This window comes from Carassius gibelio, chromosome A17 (assembly GCF_023724105.1).
Source record: "Carassius gibelio isolate Cgi1373 ecotype wild population from Czech Republic chromosome A17, carGib1.2-hapl.c, whole genome shotgun sequence".
NCBI lineage: Eukaryota > Metazoa > Chordata > Actinopteri > Cypriniformes > Cyprinidae > Carassius > Carassius gibelio.
Window position 1 is genome coordinate 22,640,382 of NC_068387.1, and position 17,959 is coordinate 22,658,340.

General features: G+C 38.1%; 1 protein-coding gene across 1 annotated transcript; it reads right to left on the reverse strand.

Moving 5' to 3' along the window:
* Positions 1 to 1,461: 1,461 nt before the first annotated feature.
* On the reverse strand, positions 1,462 to 17,754 carry LOC127933417 (saccharopine dehydrogenase-like oxidoreductase). Its single transcript, XM_052530417.1, has 12 exons — positions 17,429 to 17,754; positions 15,978 to 16,090; positions 15,627 to 15,707; positions 14,874 to 15,003; positions 14,729 to 14,778; positions 14,519 to 14,649; positions 13,644 to 13,761; positions 3,459 to 3,578; positions 3,304 to 3,360; positions 3,111 to 3,222; positions 2,501 to 2,582; positions 1,462 to 2,142 (listed from the first exon to the last, which is right to left on the reverse strand). The coding sequence occupies exons 1-12, from the start codon at positions 17,625 to 17,627 to the stop codon at positions 2,052 to 2,054; spliced, it is 1,284 nt and encodes a 427-aa protein (XP_052386377.1). The 5' UTR covers positions 17,628 to 17,754; the 3' UTR covers positions 1,462 to 2,051.
* Positions 17,755 to 17,959: the final 205 nt, after the last annotated feature.

The following is a 17,959-nucleotide window of genomic DNA, read 5'->3' on the forward strand; positions in this document are numbered from 1 at the left end:
GCTATCCTGAGGTACTTGACATTGTTTACAAGCTGTTTTATTGACCCCTTTCCAATGATGAAACTCTGGTGAGTGCAAATAAGTGCTGATGTTCTGATGGCCACTTATACAAATGGTAATAACAAAAATGTACCATAAAGTAAATAATCCACTCTCTATTCATACAGACGCGTTCACTGATAGCCGTGATCATACAGTAATAGCGGGCTGATTTGCACTCAAACAGATGGTAATCATACAGATACATTCACATTAAACAAAATACACACTCTCACATACCGGTAACCTTATATAAAAAGTTTTCGCTATAAGTTCCGCCTCCATCAGCTGAGCTGACAGGTGCGTCAGAGCGCGTCATAAGGGAGCGCCAAATTCAAATAAACTATCTTCCGCCTATTTTTCATTCATTCTTTTTTCCGGTGGATTATCTCATTCCGTTTGTGACACTACTGTACGCTGGAAAACCATACAGTTTTCGACCGTCAGTTATTCCATAATGGACGCAAACAGTTCTGTCGCTGAAGAACTGAAACGTAAACAAAGGAATTATGATCCATATTACAACGTTATTGCTTCGTTGGACTAAACGTGCTTCATGAGATGTCGTTCAGTGGACCATTACCTTCCTAACTAAACCGGGATTTACTGCTGTGGATGTGTTTATGACTCGTTATTACTACGGATCTGGTATGTACAGCGTTTCTAATGTTCATGTTTTTTATGTGTAACGTTACTGCTTACATAAATGTAGCAAATACAGTCTTTATCAGCTTTCCATTGAAAAACAGCGATCTGTCGTCGATGCTTGAGGCTTAGATCTTTATAATGATACATAGTTTGTCAAGATTAAATTTGTCCTGTTTCATTTAATCTATTAATAAACAGTGACACGTGCAAATTGAGTGGCTTTCAGGACGAGGGCGTCGGGGTGCAGGCTAAGAGGTTTATTATTACTATTGTTAACTAACTTCGTGACAAGTTAAGTGAGGTGTGGAGAAAAAACAACTGGTAAACGAGTAGCTCATTGTTCAATGTGGGAGCGCAAGTAACATTACTGAGGAGGACATCTTTGCTCATTTTATCATCAACACCGTTTTCAAGATAAACATTTGGAGTTAACTTCCAACCATGTATTTATTTAAGTTGTGGTAACCGGTCCCCTGAATCAATTTTTAGAGAGTATGTGATGCCTTAAGTGTGTGCGCTCCAATTTGGGAGAGCTACTAATTAGGTTTAGTTAAGTTTTGTTCCCAATTCAATAAAAAACCGTGTTCCTGAGATTTAAGAAATTATGGTTCATCAAAATAAGCATTGGTTAAAATCGTGAAATCAATATTTTCAAACCAGCGTTTAATATATAGGCCTTGCATGAATAATGTGGTGATATACTGCATACTGTTTCACAGACTATGAAAGTAAACCGTATACAGAAAGCAAATACTACATTTTAGTTACACGGACTACGGTTTGATATGTACTTTATTTAGTTAGAAGCAAACCAGAACAGCATTCTGCAATCTTCCAAACAACTCACAGATTCATTGGTCTCTAAAACATTTTCTCTTATTTCTATTATTTATTCTGCTACGTCTACATGATTCACAAATATAACAACCCATGACAATATTACAAAATCTAGCTCTTTAACAATATTTTCTTTCAAATCTGGGTGTGCTTTTCAATGTATAGATATGTTTCGTTTTTTTTTTTTTAGAGATGTCTTTCATCTGTGAGATTTAGCATTTCTGTGGATGCAATGCAAAAAAATGTCAAACTTTTCAAACTGAAACGTGTGATCAAATGGAGGGATTTCCAGAGTGTTTGTGCCACAATCGTAGTGCAGATTTCTCAGCCCTTTGAGCAGAGTGCATGCTAACAAACCCATCGCAGTGTACCGTGCACAAACAAGGACGGTAAACCGGAAAACAGCAACACCGTTAAGGAAGCTTTAAATAGCAACAAGAATCTCTATGCTCAAGCAAGCAAATGAATGGGTGCTTCACAAGACTGATGTTAAAGCCAAGCCGGTTAAGCCCTGTTTAATCTCTCACTTAAAGGACAGAGAACTGAATGCCATGTTTGTTGAGGCGGTCGACGATGGTGGTCTTGGCGAACGTCGCTCCTGGAGTGTAAACACCGCCACTGTGGAGAATCACCCAATAATATGAATTCAGAATATTCCACTTAAAGGGACCGATCACATAAAAATTAAAACTCTTACCCTTAAACTGAACCTGTATGAGTTTCATTCTTCTGCTGAACCCAAAGAAAGAATGTTGCTAACTACACAGTTGCTGGTCCCCATTGACTTCCATTGTATTTTCTTCCAAACTATGGAAGTCAGTGGGGACCAGCAACTGTCCGTTTACCATCATTATCTTCGTTTGTATTCAACAGAAGAAATTCATACATGCTTGAGGGTGAGAGTTTTCAATTTTGGGTGAACTATCCCATTAATAATACAAACTGCTTATTTAGATTTAGTTTTTGCTGGACTCACGTTTTTGGAAGAGAATCTGATTCGTTCAACATGGTAAGGGCCGCCTGAACCATAGCGATTGGTGTGGCGACGTATCCTGCCTCTAGAAAATCCCACACAAAAAATGGATATAAGAAATATACATTGATTCACTGCATTTTACAGCTTACCTTTGGGTTGGTTTTCCACTGTGTGCTGTACCTGGTACTTTTTTTTTTTTATAGTATCACCTCAGCTGAGGTTCCAAGTGAGCCTTAATGATACCAAAATGTGACATGTAAACATGGCAGATCACTGATTGGTCAGAGAAAGTCGTCACAACCAGCGTCATTAGATTTGCAACATAAGACACCAAACCTGCTAGTATGAAAAATATAGTCAGCAACAATCACAGCAGTATTGTTGTTTTGCATTGCTTTTTTTAAACCACCTGCTTAAAACGACCATCACACCCAACTCCGTAGACAAGGTGACGGTGCAACTTATAACAATCAGTCTGTAATCCCACCCACTTTGAAGCGGTACTAAACTACAGTGGAAAAGCAAACTAAGCCAAAGTAAAGCGAGCTGTGCCAAGTCGTACCACACAGTGGAAAAGCAACACAATATGATTTAGATCTGAATATGGTACCTGGTCCTTTGACCAGTGTGCGGATCTTGCCGTTAGGCTTGCCCTCACTGGGGTCTGAACCTTCAACGTAACCCTCTCCAAGAAACACGAAACGGAAAGAGGCACCCTCCATCTGCAGATATTACACTTAAATGAATCGGATCCTAAAAAAAGAGAGCTGATGTTGACGTCGATGATAATGTGGGTATAATACCTGTTTCCTAGTTGGACCCTCTTTGGAGAAGAAACCGAATGAGAAAAACTCTGGAAACTGCAGACAAAATATATGTTTAAGATCCTCAAACCACAATGTAGGCCTCAAATTCAATGCAATATATCGCTTTCACAACACGATATATAATGTTTTACCTTCATGAGCAGATTTCTGCCAAAGCTGAACTTTACAAGGAAAAAGAACATTAATCCAGCGAAGACAAGTTTGAAAATGTTGGAAATACCGCCGACACCAACATACGCCCCATACTGAACCTGTAAGAAACATACACAGAGTGTTCATACATGTAAAAAAGTAAAAAAAAGTTGACTTCGAATATGGTGGACGGCTTGCGTATAGCAGCCATAGTAACAGTTGCTAATGCGGAATCTACGTATACATATCTATGGGTACAACCAGAGCCGTTGAGAAACAGAGTTGCGACACTCCCATAGGCTTCCATAGGAACTGAGGAATGCGGAAGTAAAGTGTGTCATGGAAAGGCCAATAGTTCCGGAATTGAAGCCCATGCATTTCAGTGCTTCTCGAGCACACTTTCCAGAAAGTTGAGGAAATTACAGCAGTTTATGGCATTTTAACGCATTAGTTTCCCTCTTGGAAATCTGGCTAGGTTTTATATATTTTTTAAACGCGTTATACTTAATGTTTAGTTTTAGATAATTGGCACTTATGCTATATTTACAGTTTGATAACATGAGAAACCCCTTAATAGCCAGATGCTAGTGGTCATATTTATAAATTTTTTAGTCTCATGCAATCTTTCTCTCCCTGTAGTAAGTTAAGTGAGTTTCAGTGAAGACCGCCCATTAAAGGAATACAACAAATACTTTTTTTATTTTACGTTATTTTTTGTTAAAATCCATATTTGCTGGCCTTTTTTGAACATTCACTTGTATTGTATTCCTACATAAAATAATACTGGGATTTGAGTAAATAATCTTATTAAATCCAACATTTAAAAAAAGCTACACTTTTTAACAGAGTGTTTGATAATGTCTAAATATACATGCAAAGCATTAAATAAATAATAAAAGTGGAAAAACCCTCATGTGGCACTTTCACACTGCCAGTGATGACCCGGTATATTAGGCTAGTGACAAATGGTCAAAAAGTGCTTTAGTTTTCGAGATACCCCTACCGGAGGTAGAACTAAACCCAACAATGTTTTTCTTAATCTCTAAGGTCTCCCATATATGAAATGGATTCTTGGCTAAAAATATTTTACTGCTAAGATTGTTAAATTAACAGATATTGTTATACACCACAAAACCAATAAAGGACTAAAATTTAGCCTGTCCGTATGGGAGTTAAGGTATATAAACTAATGCAGATCAATCACACAAGCTCTGAGAGCTTTGAAACTTGACATGTTTGTAGTCAGGAAGTTGATTTAACTACTAGAAAAGACTGGATGTAAATATCTTGATGTATGGAATAAATAGACACATGTAAACACATATCTAAAATAAGCGGACATGCACAAATTTAATATCTATGCAGAATGTTTTCATTTACTTTGTGTTTGCTTTGCCTGGCATTATCATAGAAACACATATGATGGCTTGTTGGAAAGGTGGGGTTGTGCTGAATCCAGCAATACCAAATATGTAAATATATGATAAAAGAGAAGTGTTCTGTCACTCAATGTATGAGGTGTCCAAAATGAATGAAAATGGAACACTGACATAATTGAGTCCAAACCCATTCATTATCAGTGGTGAGGAGAATGTTGAGAAATCCAAATATAAGAGACATCAAAAAATATTAAATATGGCACCTTGTACTATATGGAAACAAAGATTGAAATCGAAAGATAACACCTTACCATAGCACAAACAGGAGACCAGGAGTTTTAACTTAATGAACTTTTTAATAAAACTATAACTTAACTTCACACAATACAACTTAAATTATTAATATGTAAATATATAATAAAAGAGAAGTGTTCTGTCACTCAATGTATGAGGTGTCCAAAATGAAAGAACGATGGACAAAATAGCCTCAAGTCCAAATCACATTAACAGTGGTGAGAGAAATGTTGACAAATTCATGGTTACTGCAAAGTAACTTACATTAGGTAAGTGCTGATCTATATTTATGATACATTTAATAATGATACATTTCATAAGGCACAGTATACTATACAATTCATATGAACCACAGATCCAATTGAATCAGGTTAACACTGGAATGGAACACCTTTATTAAAATATCGTCACTGACGGGCAGAATCCTCGCATGTCCAAATTTTGTCTATTTCATATTATTTCACAATTCAATGCTATTGGTCAAACCCCACGTGGTAAACAATCTAAAGTGTTGAAAATAGATTGAGAGCAAATCTCTTAACTCCATTGGGCACTTCAACTGTCTGAGAATCCTCGTAACGCCACCTCTTCTTCACTCCACGGCAGGAGCTTCCACGCCATTTTGTGTCCTCAGGATTTAAAGTCGCAACGATTGAGAAATCCTCATCGAGCAACACATAAAGCAAGCCTTAACTCTGATTTTATCTATTTTAAACTATGATATCAGTTATTGATGTATTTTAAATGTCTACTTATTACTAGGCAAGGCAAGGCAAGTTTATTTATATAGCACATTTCATACACAATGGTAATTCAAAGTGCTTTACATAAAATAAAGTAAAATAATCATGAATAAAAATAATAAAAATAAAGACAAGCAATTTTAAAACTTTTAAAATTATGAAAAACACTACTTAACTAAAATGAATTTAAAAACAGTTAGAAAATGATTTTACATAAAAAAAGTGAAAATATAGTGCAATCAGTATAGTGAAGCAGATTCCAACTGCAGGCAGCATAGTAACTAAAGGAGGACTCCCCTTGTTTTGTGTGAACCTTTGGTATTTCTAACTGACTTGATCCTAGTGATCTGAGTGCTTTGTTAGGTTTATATTCAGTGAACATATCTGCAATATATTTCGGTCCTAGGTCATTTAGTGACTTATATACGAGTAAAAGTACTTTAAAATCAATCCTATATTTAACTGGAAGCCAGTGTAAGGACCTGAGGACTGGTGTGATATGCTCAGATTTTCTGGTTCTAGTCAGAATCCTGGCAGCAGTGTTCTGGATGAGCTGCAGCTGTCTAATGGTCTTTTTGGGAAGGCCGGTGAGGAGCCCATTACAATTGTCCACCCTGCTGGTGATAAAGGCATGAACAAGTTTCTCCATGTCTTGGCTGGAAACAAAACCTCTAATTCTTGCAATGTTTTTTAAATGATAGTATGCTGATTTAGTTACTGCTTTGACATGACTACTGAAACTAAGGTCTGTCTCCAGAATCACACCAAGATTCCTGACATGATTTTTAGTTGTTTGACCCCTAGAGTCAAGGTATGCATTCACCTTGAACACTTCATGTTTGTTTCCAAATGCAATGACTTCAGTTTTTTCCTTGTTTAGCTGAAGAAAGCTCTGGCACATCCAACTATTAATTTTATCAATGCATTGGCAAAGGGAGTCAATAGGCGGATCTTTTGTGACGTCATTGTTTATGTTTGTCGCGTTGCATCATGGGAATCGTGTGGCAGGAAACACCGCTAGATACCTGTAATTTGATTGTTTTGCACGTTTGGAGGAGGATTTAGAGAAGAGGATGGTTCACTCTTGCTGTGTGGTCGATTGTACGGTTAGTTGGGGGCCTGATAAAAAGTTTTTTCGAATTCCCTCCGAAAAGGATAGCGAAAAATGAAAGAAATTGTTGCGTGCAATTAGGCGATTGAACCTGGACGTTCCGAAGAAAGCCTGCAGCTTCTGATCGAGTTTGTGAGGCACATTTTGTTCATGATAAGTCTTAGTGACTATGTATTTATAGAAGATTGAATAAAAATAAATAAAACTGAGTCAAATCAACCGAGTCATATGTTTTCGCTTTCTGATTCAGGTGTCCCAAACCGCAATCCACAGCTCCCAGACTATGTTCCTCACATCATTCTGTAGCTGTGCTTTGCTGCAAGCCTCACTAGTACATGCAGCATTTGTAAGTCCTATCCTGACAGCTGCTTCTACTTTAAACATTAAATTCTCCAAGACTGGATTTGAAAGAAGGAGAAATTTGTAAGCTGTGATATACAATTTTTCACCATTAGTACAGACGCCATTGAAAGTCTCACACTGAAAACAATTGAATTGGTACAACAGTCACTAAATTTTCAGTAAATAAATAAGTAAATAAGAACACTGATCAATGAAGACTTACCCGGATTTGCAGTCGCAGTGAGCAGTGATTATTTTGCCGTTCTCTTTGGCGATCACCCACGGGAGATGCGAATCATGCTGTGACTCTGCTTGGCCAGGTCTAACCTCTGCTTTTAGCACTGCTTTCTGTTTGGCAGAAAAGATTGGCCCAACTTTTCGAGAAACAAAATAATCATAGGCCTTCAGAGTTTTGAAAGCCTTTAATCTTTCATGAGTGAAGGGTCCAGGGGTTTCTATTAAATAAGAATAAATGTCTCCCCAGCAGATTGGTGGCCAAGACACGGGCGAGTCGGACCAACGTTTTTTGTCATCCCAGATTTCATATGGGCTTTGAATAGCTTCGATTTTGTCACCAATACAAATTTTGAGCTTCTCTCCAAACCTCCTCCGGTCTTCAGATGTTAAAGTGCTTATTTATTGAGGATTTTGCCCGCTAAAGGCCGTTCACACCAAGCACGATAACTATAAAGATAACGATAAAGATATAGTTCTAAAAATCGTTCTCAATATTAAAGAATAGCAGAGTCCACACCATAACTATAACAATAAAGAAACGATATCGTTGGAATCACTTTCAGAATGATTTTCCCCCCTGATGAACTATAAAACATTGCCAACCAATCAGAATCAATCCTGCTGTAATGAGCTCGAGAATTTGAAGCAGCAGACGTGCCGGTAAATCTGGGTATCATCAGCATAGCTGTGATAGGCAATTTGGTTCTTTCTCATTATTTGACTTAGTGGAAGCATATACAGGCTAAACAAGAGCGGTGCAAGAATTGACCCTTGTGGCACTCCACATCTCATGGACGTCCACTTAGACTTATGCTCTCCTAGACTCACATAATAGCCTCTCCCTTCTAAGTATGACCTGAACCATTTGAGTACCATCCCAGAAAGCCCAACCCAGTTTTCCAGTCTCTGTAGAAGTATGTTATGATCGATAGTACTAGGGTTATTATTACTAGGCTTATTATACATGTGCATTGAAGTTTTAAAATGTATCTAATTTCTAATTCTACTTGTATTGAATTAAATGTTTTGGATACCAGCATTAAATTATTGTTTTTATTATTATTTTACTGACTCAAAGTTGGCACTGTGCATGTAAAATGCCCCAAGTAGGCCAACAGGTTTTATTTATGGGAGAAAAAAGGTCTGTCTACTGGCACCAAGTAAGCCTATCTTTGCATAACTCTTTTTCATTTCTTACAATAACGAATGAAAATCGTTAGGTTAGATACATTTGAGTAGGCTTGTTTTGTTAAAAATCCATAGCTGTAATGCTTCGGTAATGCTCCACACAGCTCACGCTGAAAAGCGACGCAGTGCCTTACTCGGAGACTGGCCCCATTCTCTCTTGCACGGCTGCTTCGCTAGCATCATCGGATGCCTATCAGAATCCGGGAGTTAAGACCGCAGTTTGAGCCAGTGGCTTGAATTGATATAGCTCAGGCCCTGGCCCTGTGTCCTCAGACACCTCGGCATCCTCCACTTCAGGTGAAGGTGGGGGAGAAAAGTCCTCTACTTGAAATGAACGCTCTGTTGCAAAACTACTTGCGTCACTAGAGTCACTCTCCATTTTAGCGACTCTAACAGCAGCTGTCAATTAATCTGTCACTGAGGGTCTCAGGTTCACGCCCCACCGGCTCAGCCCTGCCCTTGGTTTGTCCCCTCTATCTCCGGTGTGGTCTGCCCACTTTTCAGCATTTTTCAAATATTGCCAGTGGGTGGAGTCAGGCTCTGACCAGGGGTTTAGTTACCCCTTAAAGCCTTATCTCTTGTCAAAAGGCTCGACACTACCGCAGACTTTGATGAACACTGCTGGCAGCAGCGACGTCTGTGTCTGTATCATTCTTATCAATGAGTGCATAACCTCGTATCTCCCCGCTCCCAAGTCATAAAAATCTCGTATCTCAGATTAAACATGATTTTGTCCCACCCTCTTTGTTTTTTGATGATGGAAGCATAAAGAAGACAACAGCAGCTGCAAAGTGTAAAATAACCATCAGCATATATCATTGATGGCATGGATCTTCTTCAAATGCTCAATGATTCAGCCTTTCAAACGTACAATGACCTGGGTGAGTGTGTCTGGAAAAAGATTGCAACTTTAATGGGAAAGGAAGGTAACAGCTGTGTCGTTATAGTTTTTGATAGATATGACCACCAACACTCAATCAAAGATCTTGAAAGACAAAGAAGAGGCACCAAGATGGGCTTCCTAGCACCAACCTGGATGAGCTGAGGTGTCAGCAGCAAAACTACCCCCAACAGAAGATGGCTTCCAGCAACATGTGCTGAGAGCCGTGTACTAAACAGCAGTGTGGCATCACAGCCACCTGGCCAAACCTCTTCTCTGGAACCCAGTTGGTAGAGGATGGAGGCTCAGAGAAGGTGGCTGCATTTAATCTGTGATGTTCCAGAAGGCACCAGCACCTAAAGGAGTTAGAGACCTCACCCACCTCTACTGTAAAAACGAAAACTGCACCGATGCCACCAAATGCCAGTGTCTTTCTGTGGGCTTGACCTGCACAGGGTTTTGCTCTTGCCCTGACTGTCCAAATATGACCCACTTTGTCACTGATGACAATGTGGATGAGTGGTGTGTTGCAGTTGTAACATCATGGGGGGTTGACCCCAAAATGTTTCAAGAGGGTCTGGCTGTAGGCTTGTACTTGCACTCTCAGACTTGCACACTCAGACATTTGCACTTCCGCTAGTGACATCACTTGCAGTCTTTATTTTTTATTTTGTTTATTTTTTTTATTACTTTTCGTTTGAATTTCCCAACATTTTATAAAGCCAGGTTGTGAAGACAAGAAAAAAGAAACTAAATTACAATGTCACTTGCAATCGCTACTTGAACTCTCCGCTACCTGTGACGTCACTTGCAATCAACACATCTTGCATGTTGCCAATGGAGACAAGACGCTGTGGTGGTGATTAAATTATTAAAACTAATTTAGTACTATAACGTACAGGGTCCTGCAAGAAAAAGACAAGATCGGCAAATCCATGGCCTGAACACCAGAATATGAACATTTGCACAAAGTCTCTAGCTAAGCGTAGAAAAAAAACACTTAACATGGCTTAATATATTAAGATGCTATTAAAATATCAAATTAAATGTACAGTTCATTAATATAAGGAATATGTATATAGTATTTTCCTCACATACCGCAAAATGTGGCATAATGGACATAGATGAGAAAGGCCAAACTCATGCTTCTCTACTTTATTAAAATACATAACTAATATGTACAGGCAAGCATGTGAGCCCAGAATAAATGCAACACGCAAAGTTTCACATTAAGCATTTTTCCATATAGAATAAACTGTCTACAACTTGTTTATATCACTGTCTTTGTCCATTAACCTACATTATGTGTTTTATTTATATTGATTTTCTATAGGAGGAAAACGTTTAATGTACAATTTAACGCACTGCGTTCTGTACTCGTCTGCTTGCCTGTACGGAGTTGATCCTTTTAAAATCACTTAATGCATAATGCCCGTTCATATTTGCTGGTCTGTATATACTTAGAGTCAACAACAAGACATATAGGCTAGGCTAGGCCTACTAAATTGTCTTTATCATCTTAGTCTGTTATTAGGCCACATTAAGCGTTATTTTGTATGGGAGGACAAAGTTTGCACATTGTGTTCATAGCCATCTGCTTGACTTGCAGTACATTGAATAATAACTATATATCGAATTTGATCTTTTAATTGAACTTAATGTGTCTGAATACATTATGCCATATTAAGTGTTAGGTTTTTTCTACAGGAGGAAAACGCTTAACAAAAGACTTTGTGCATTGCGTTCATATTCTGCTGTTCTGTGGCCAAGGTCTGTGCTTGTCTTTTTCTTGCAGGACCCTGTACGTTATAGTACTAAATTAGTTTTAATCGTTTAATCACCACCACAGCGTCTTGTCTCCAGTGGCAACATGCAAGATGTGTTGATTGCAAGTGAAGTCACAGGTAGCGGAGAGTGCAAGTAGCGATTGCAAGTGACATTGTAATTTAGTTTCTTTTTTCTTGTCTTCGCCACATGGCAACTGTTATAAAATGTTGGGAAATTCAAACAAAAAGTTATCAATGAATAGAACAAAATAAAAAATAAAGACTTCAAGTGGCCTTGCTAGCAGAAGCAGTGTCTGAGAGTGCAAGTGCAAGTCTGCAGCCAGACCCTTCTCCAACGGTTCCCAAAAGCAGTTGATGTTCCAAATGGTTGCTGCTAGAAAATAAACTAAACAGCCTGAGAAGACAGGGCTCATTTCCCCGAAGAGTGTTTGTTTCTTTAGTTAGATTGCCATTTGTTTTATTTAAGACAGTAATTTAGGTTGTATTGTGTGAAGTTAAGTTATAGTTTTATTAATAAGTTCATTAAGTTAAAACTCCTGGTCTCCTGTTTGTGCTATGGTAAGGTGTTATCTTTCGATTTCAATCTTTGTTTCCATATAGTACAAGGTGCCATATTAAATATTTTTTGATGTCTCTTATATTTGGATTTCTCAACATTCTCCTCACCACTGATAATGAATGGGTTTGGACTCAATTATGTCAGTGTTCCATTTTCATTCATTTTGGACACCTCATACATTGAGTGACAGAACACTTCTCTTTTATCATATTTTTACATATTTGGTATTGCTGGATTCAGCACAACCCCACCTTTCCAACAAGCCATCATATGTGTTTCTATGATAATGCCAGGCAAAGCAAACACAAAGTAAATGAAAACATTCTGCATAGATATTGAATTTGTGCATGTCCGCTTATTTTAGATATGTGTTTACATGTGTCTATTTATTCCATACATCAAGATATTTACATCCAGTCTTTTCTAGTAGTTAAATCAACTTCCTGACTACAAACATGTCAAGTTTCAAAGCTCTCAGAGCTTGTGTGATTGATCTGCATTAGTTTATATGCCTTAACTCCCATACGGACAGGCTATATTTTAGTCCTTTATTGATTTTGTGGTGTATAACAATATCTGTTAATTTAACAATCTTAGCAGTAAAATATTTTTAGCCAAGAATCCATTTCATATATGGGAGACCTTAGAGATGAGGAAAAACATTGTTGGGTTTAGTTCTACCTCCGGTAGGGGTATCTCGAAAATTCAGGGGCATTGTCACTAGCCTATATGTGCGTGCTTTCACACACAACCCTTGAAGATCCCGTAATGACACGTGACATCAGCGCGTGACGTGTAATGTACGAGTCGACAAAGCTTGGCACGTTATACTTTAACTGAAGCAAGCAAACGATCTCTGAGTCAGCGCGGAAAGTGAGGAACTAACTGATCTCTGTTTCATTACAGTTTGCACATATGTTTTCGTCGTGAACGTTGATCATCCTTCAAAACAGCCGGTAAAAGAGTCGCGCGATAACGCGCGTCATCACTTCGATACGGAATTAGATCTGGCTTTTGTTCACACAGCGCTCGTTCCGGATCGATTACCGCAATGTTACTATGTCCCCGACCCGGGTTCGATTCGGTAATCAATTCCGGGACGTGGTTGCTTTCACACAGAAGGCGACCAGGCAATGTTACGGGAATATTGCGGGTCCGACGTGCAGTGTGAAAGGGGCTATAGTGTCTTTTTCTTTTCTTTTTTTAAGGTCCCAAATTTCAGGCGCACAACTCACTGAACTGCCTTTACTTACATCCTTCACAGTTAAATTTAATTACACTGACGTGTGAGAAAAGACTATTGGAAAAAAGTCTGAATTACTGCTTTAATCTTGTTGTCTAATCAGTCAGTGTTGTCATTTTTCGAAAAACCTCATGTGTTTACTGTTTCAGCTAGTTCAGTTTCAGTCCAGTTTAACTGGTTCAGTGTTGAATTAAACTGACACTCACATTTTGTCCCCTTGCCGCTTTTCCAATAATTCTATGTGAAAATTATAAATATGTGGGGTTGTTCATTGATATCGAACTAGTGTTATTTTATGTGCATTTTTTATTTTTATTCGTTTTTTCACTTTAATTCAGTTTTAGTAATTTTAGTACTAATATAACATTTATATTTCGTTACTCACACAGCTTTGTTTCAATTTAAAGACCGAATGACTTACCGGAGACTCGTTGAGTTCTTCATTTAAGTAGCGCTGGGTCCTTTTAACCACTGATGGGTCAGAACCCATGAAGGGAATTGCATATTGCTGCAGCTCATTACTATAAAAGAGTGTGCCCCTGTAAACAGAAATACATTTTTTTTTTGTTAAAAACAGACATGACTACATTCATATTTCACAATATTACTGGTTTGACACTATTTTTATTCTAAAGTGCCCCTATTATGCCATTTCAAATATGCCTTTATTGTAGTCTGTAATGTAGCTGTATATGATTGTAAACTATCTTAAAAGTTGTAAAGCCGAAAGTGCACGATAAATAAAGAATCGAATCTACTCTGTACAGCCTAAACAAGACGGCTACACACAACAGTGTAACAAATGCATAATGCCCGTCGTCTATGTTCAACGTTGGCCAGCTGCGAAGGACTTCACCTGCCCTCAAACACTGTAGCTTGTTCGTGTGTTAAACATCATGTCGAGAAGATGCTGTGAGAGTAATTATTTTTTTTATTTATTTTCACTTCCGAATGATAAGGCTGCAAAGAATCAGTGGTTAAAATTCTGTGCTCCATGTGGTAGACCAATCACTACAGACTGACCAATCAGAGCAGAGTAGGCTCATGGAAAGGAGGGGTATAGAAACACTGAACTGCTTTGAATGAATTGTTTGAGAATAATTGGAAAATGAGGTGATATTTAATACATATTTTGAGAAAACAGAAGGGTTTTTTGACCTTGCAAGCATGTAAAACCAATTGTAAAAGACTCTCAAATGGAAGAAAATATGGAATGGAAAATGGAAATGGAATGGAAAATCATGAAAAAACATTATAAATGGACTTCTTTCAAATTCTAATGGTTGTCATACACACCTCCTTTTAATTTTAGCCCCCACCACTGGGAGAGGCTTGTGACCGAACTTCTTCCTGAGGCTCCGCAACTTGTCGCTGTCGGCTAAGCCATAGATGGCCGACTGCCATGTGCCATCATGGATGCAGCCTCCCTACGAGCACACACCAGAATGTGGCTCAGCTGACACTTAAAAATATTGAGTATTGAGATTCAAAAATAAAAGCACCAACCTCTGGCCCTGCACTCGCAGTCAAAAAGCTCTCAACAGATGTTAGGGTCCCTGTTAATGGAATATATTTTTATATATTAATATGCAACTCAGAATATAATTAATCTAATATAATTAATTATATAATAATTACATGACAAACATACCTTTAAACTGGTCCCTGGTGTAAACGACACCAATGTCTGCAGGAATGGAGTCAAAACCACAGCTTCCCACAATGTAGACGCCTTTTTCAGCAGCCTGGTCGTGATAGTTCAGCTGCATACTCTCCAGGAACTGCAGCAAATAGATCATAAACAACATTGAATTCAAACCAAAATGTTGCTCGAGTCAACATTAAATCAAACTGACCCAATTTGCTTAACATATTCCTGAATCCTGGCCTTACAATTTATCATGTTAGTCCTACGAACATGTCTACACGTTTGAATCAGGAAAGTCACATTATGGATGTTTTGTGAATATATATATATAGAGAGAGAGAGAGAATATGTGAAAACGTTTTTAACCAGCTGAAAACACCCAGATGTGAGCGCAGCATTTTTTTTTCTCTTCAGTTGAGACGCTTTGGTTTCTATGATAAGGAATACCCGTTGAAGTAATATATGACAGACGCATCGCGAATTAAATGTTTCTCCAAGCCTTATTTTTTATAACAATAATATGGTAGTCAAATCCATTTGGTAATGAAATAACTACTCTTAGACGAGCAATATTTAAAAAAAAAACATCGCTCCCATTGAAAACAATTGAAAAATTGCACTAACTTAAGGAAAAAATGCTTTGGTGGACACGCGGCTTAATATTGTTTTGACCTGTTATGATCAATGCCTGTTTTTGGTTTTGGTGTAATTTTGATTGTGATAATGAAGAAAGAACAAAGTGTCAGGAAAAAGCACCTGTGGTTCTCCAGAGATATCGATGCAGTGTGTTCCGTTCTCCACACAAGACTTGACAACAGGTTCACCAAAAAATCTGTACTGCAGAGGGCAAAAGTCAATGGAGTGAAAAGTGTATTGTGACCGACCCTTAACACAAGATCATCTGATGTTCAATGTACAAATGTGATAATCTTTTTTGAAGGACAGTATTGCATAACCGCATATAGTCACCTAGTTACTAGCCTGATGTAGCAAGCTGGGTAAACATTGCAAAAAGTAATTTATCAATAGCCTTATGTTTTATGACTTCTCATATATAATGCAGCTCATATATAATGGATTCTGTGTGCTACAGTCTTGCATACTTACAGGCCCCACACAGCTGAGCACAATAACCGCCTGTTTGCACATGGCAGCCAATGAATCTGGATCGCCGACATCTGCGATGAGAATATCTACCTCAGACTTCAGCTCCGGCTTACCTGAGAACAAACATTTTAAACATGACTGCTGTTATGATATTGCTTCTACACTGCAATTATGCAAACCATGCTGGGTTATGTCTCACATTTAATGCAAACTGGTGAGACTGTAAATTATATTAGATTATGGTTTACTGCATAAATGCAAAACGGTCTAGGCCAAACTCTGTGTCATAAATAATTCAGTTGGTCCACTAAGATCAAATGACTTTCACAACAGGCAGTCCTAAATAGTCCTTTCTTTATTCAGTGACCCGTCTGGCTAAATGAATCTTTATTGAAAACTAAATATAACTCTGAGCAAATGTTCTGCTTGAGCACATCCATTCAAAGCTACACGATTAAAGGCATTGAATATGTCACTGGAATATAATTTTCCATCAGCTGTTGAGGATTAATTAAACCGTCCCTGAAGATCATCATGACCAAAGAGCCTATTGTTTAAAAAAAATGCATGTACATTATCCAAGCTAAACAATGCAGTGCATGTACCACACAGAGGCATTTATCATGTCAAAGAAGACCAGTATCAACCAATAAAAAAAAAATCGGTTCACTGCCAGTTGCCACAATGTGAGTCAAAGTCAAGTGGAATCCAATATAGTTGGGTCAGTGCAACCCTTCGAACTCTTTCACAGCTCTTACAGTCTATAATGCTCCCTTTTGTACTTCTGCTAAAAGCATAACTTTTAAAATGTATATATTTTCAGTGTCATTCAGAACGCTTAAAAAAGATGCATAAGCCAGTAAAGATCTGAAAAAATGCAAACAAAATTTAAATATCATGCAACATTTTAACTTATATTTTGATAACTGTATGTGCTTTTGTCACACTGTTTATATTATCCGTTTTAATTACAGGTAATAATTTATATACAGTTTTTAATTGTAATTTTAGTTAGGTAATTTAAATGTCTCAAACTTTCAGTTGTCTGAATATCTGTTTCGTTTAGTTTAAGAAAATAAATACATAAATAAACCTGTCACAAGAGTCATACTAGTTTAAGGTAAACGCAAAATGAATAGATATCAGACATGAATGCATGCAGTCATAGGAAATAGTTCAGAGGATTTTTGTCTTGCAACATATATTGCATATCTAAAATACCATATTTCGTAGTTGTTACAGCAGCAATCATCAAACAACGAATGTAACAAGACAAGAACGTTTTGGAAACATTTTTTTTATGATTTAACGGAGCTAAAAATAAATAATAATAATAATTGCACTATGGTTATTTTGGGGGGGTTCATGCGTATTGAACAGTTATATCAGTTCACTAGAATTAAATGTAAACATCAAGCAAACTTAGCCAAATTCAAGGAGGGTTGACGCACTGAGAGCTCCGGCGGCCTGCTCCACAACTTTCTCCAGCTTGGCTCTGTTCCTCCCAGCTACGGCCCATTTCAGGTTCCCCTTGGGACCCTCGGACGTTGTACGGGCCACCTCCTCCACCACGAACTGTCCCGTGAAACCAGAAGCGCCAAAGATGACAATGTGGTAGGGTCTGCTGGATGAAGTGCTGAACGCCGCCATATCGCTGCCAAACTGTTGATCGTCCGGACTGACACTGACTGAGGGGAAGGACTGACAGATAAGAGACGGACTGACAGTTGAGCGACTCACTTCCGTAGCGAGCGGCTAACGCCTGCAGCTCAACCGTTCATTGAAGAACATCATCGGTGTGCAACTTTACATGCGCACCGTCTGAAATTATAAATAAAATGGGGGAGGCAAATGGATGCCCAGTGGGGGATTCGTTAAAAAAACATTATCTACTGATTAAGAGGTTGCTGTTACTACAAAACTACGCACAATCAAGTAAATATAGTTTGTGTTAATAAATTAAGAATTGCGTCGATTGTACG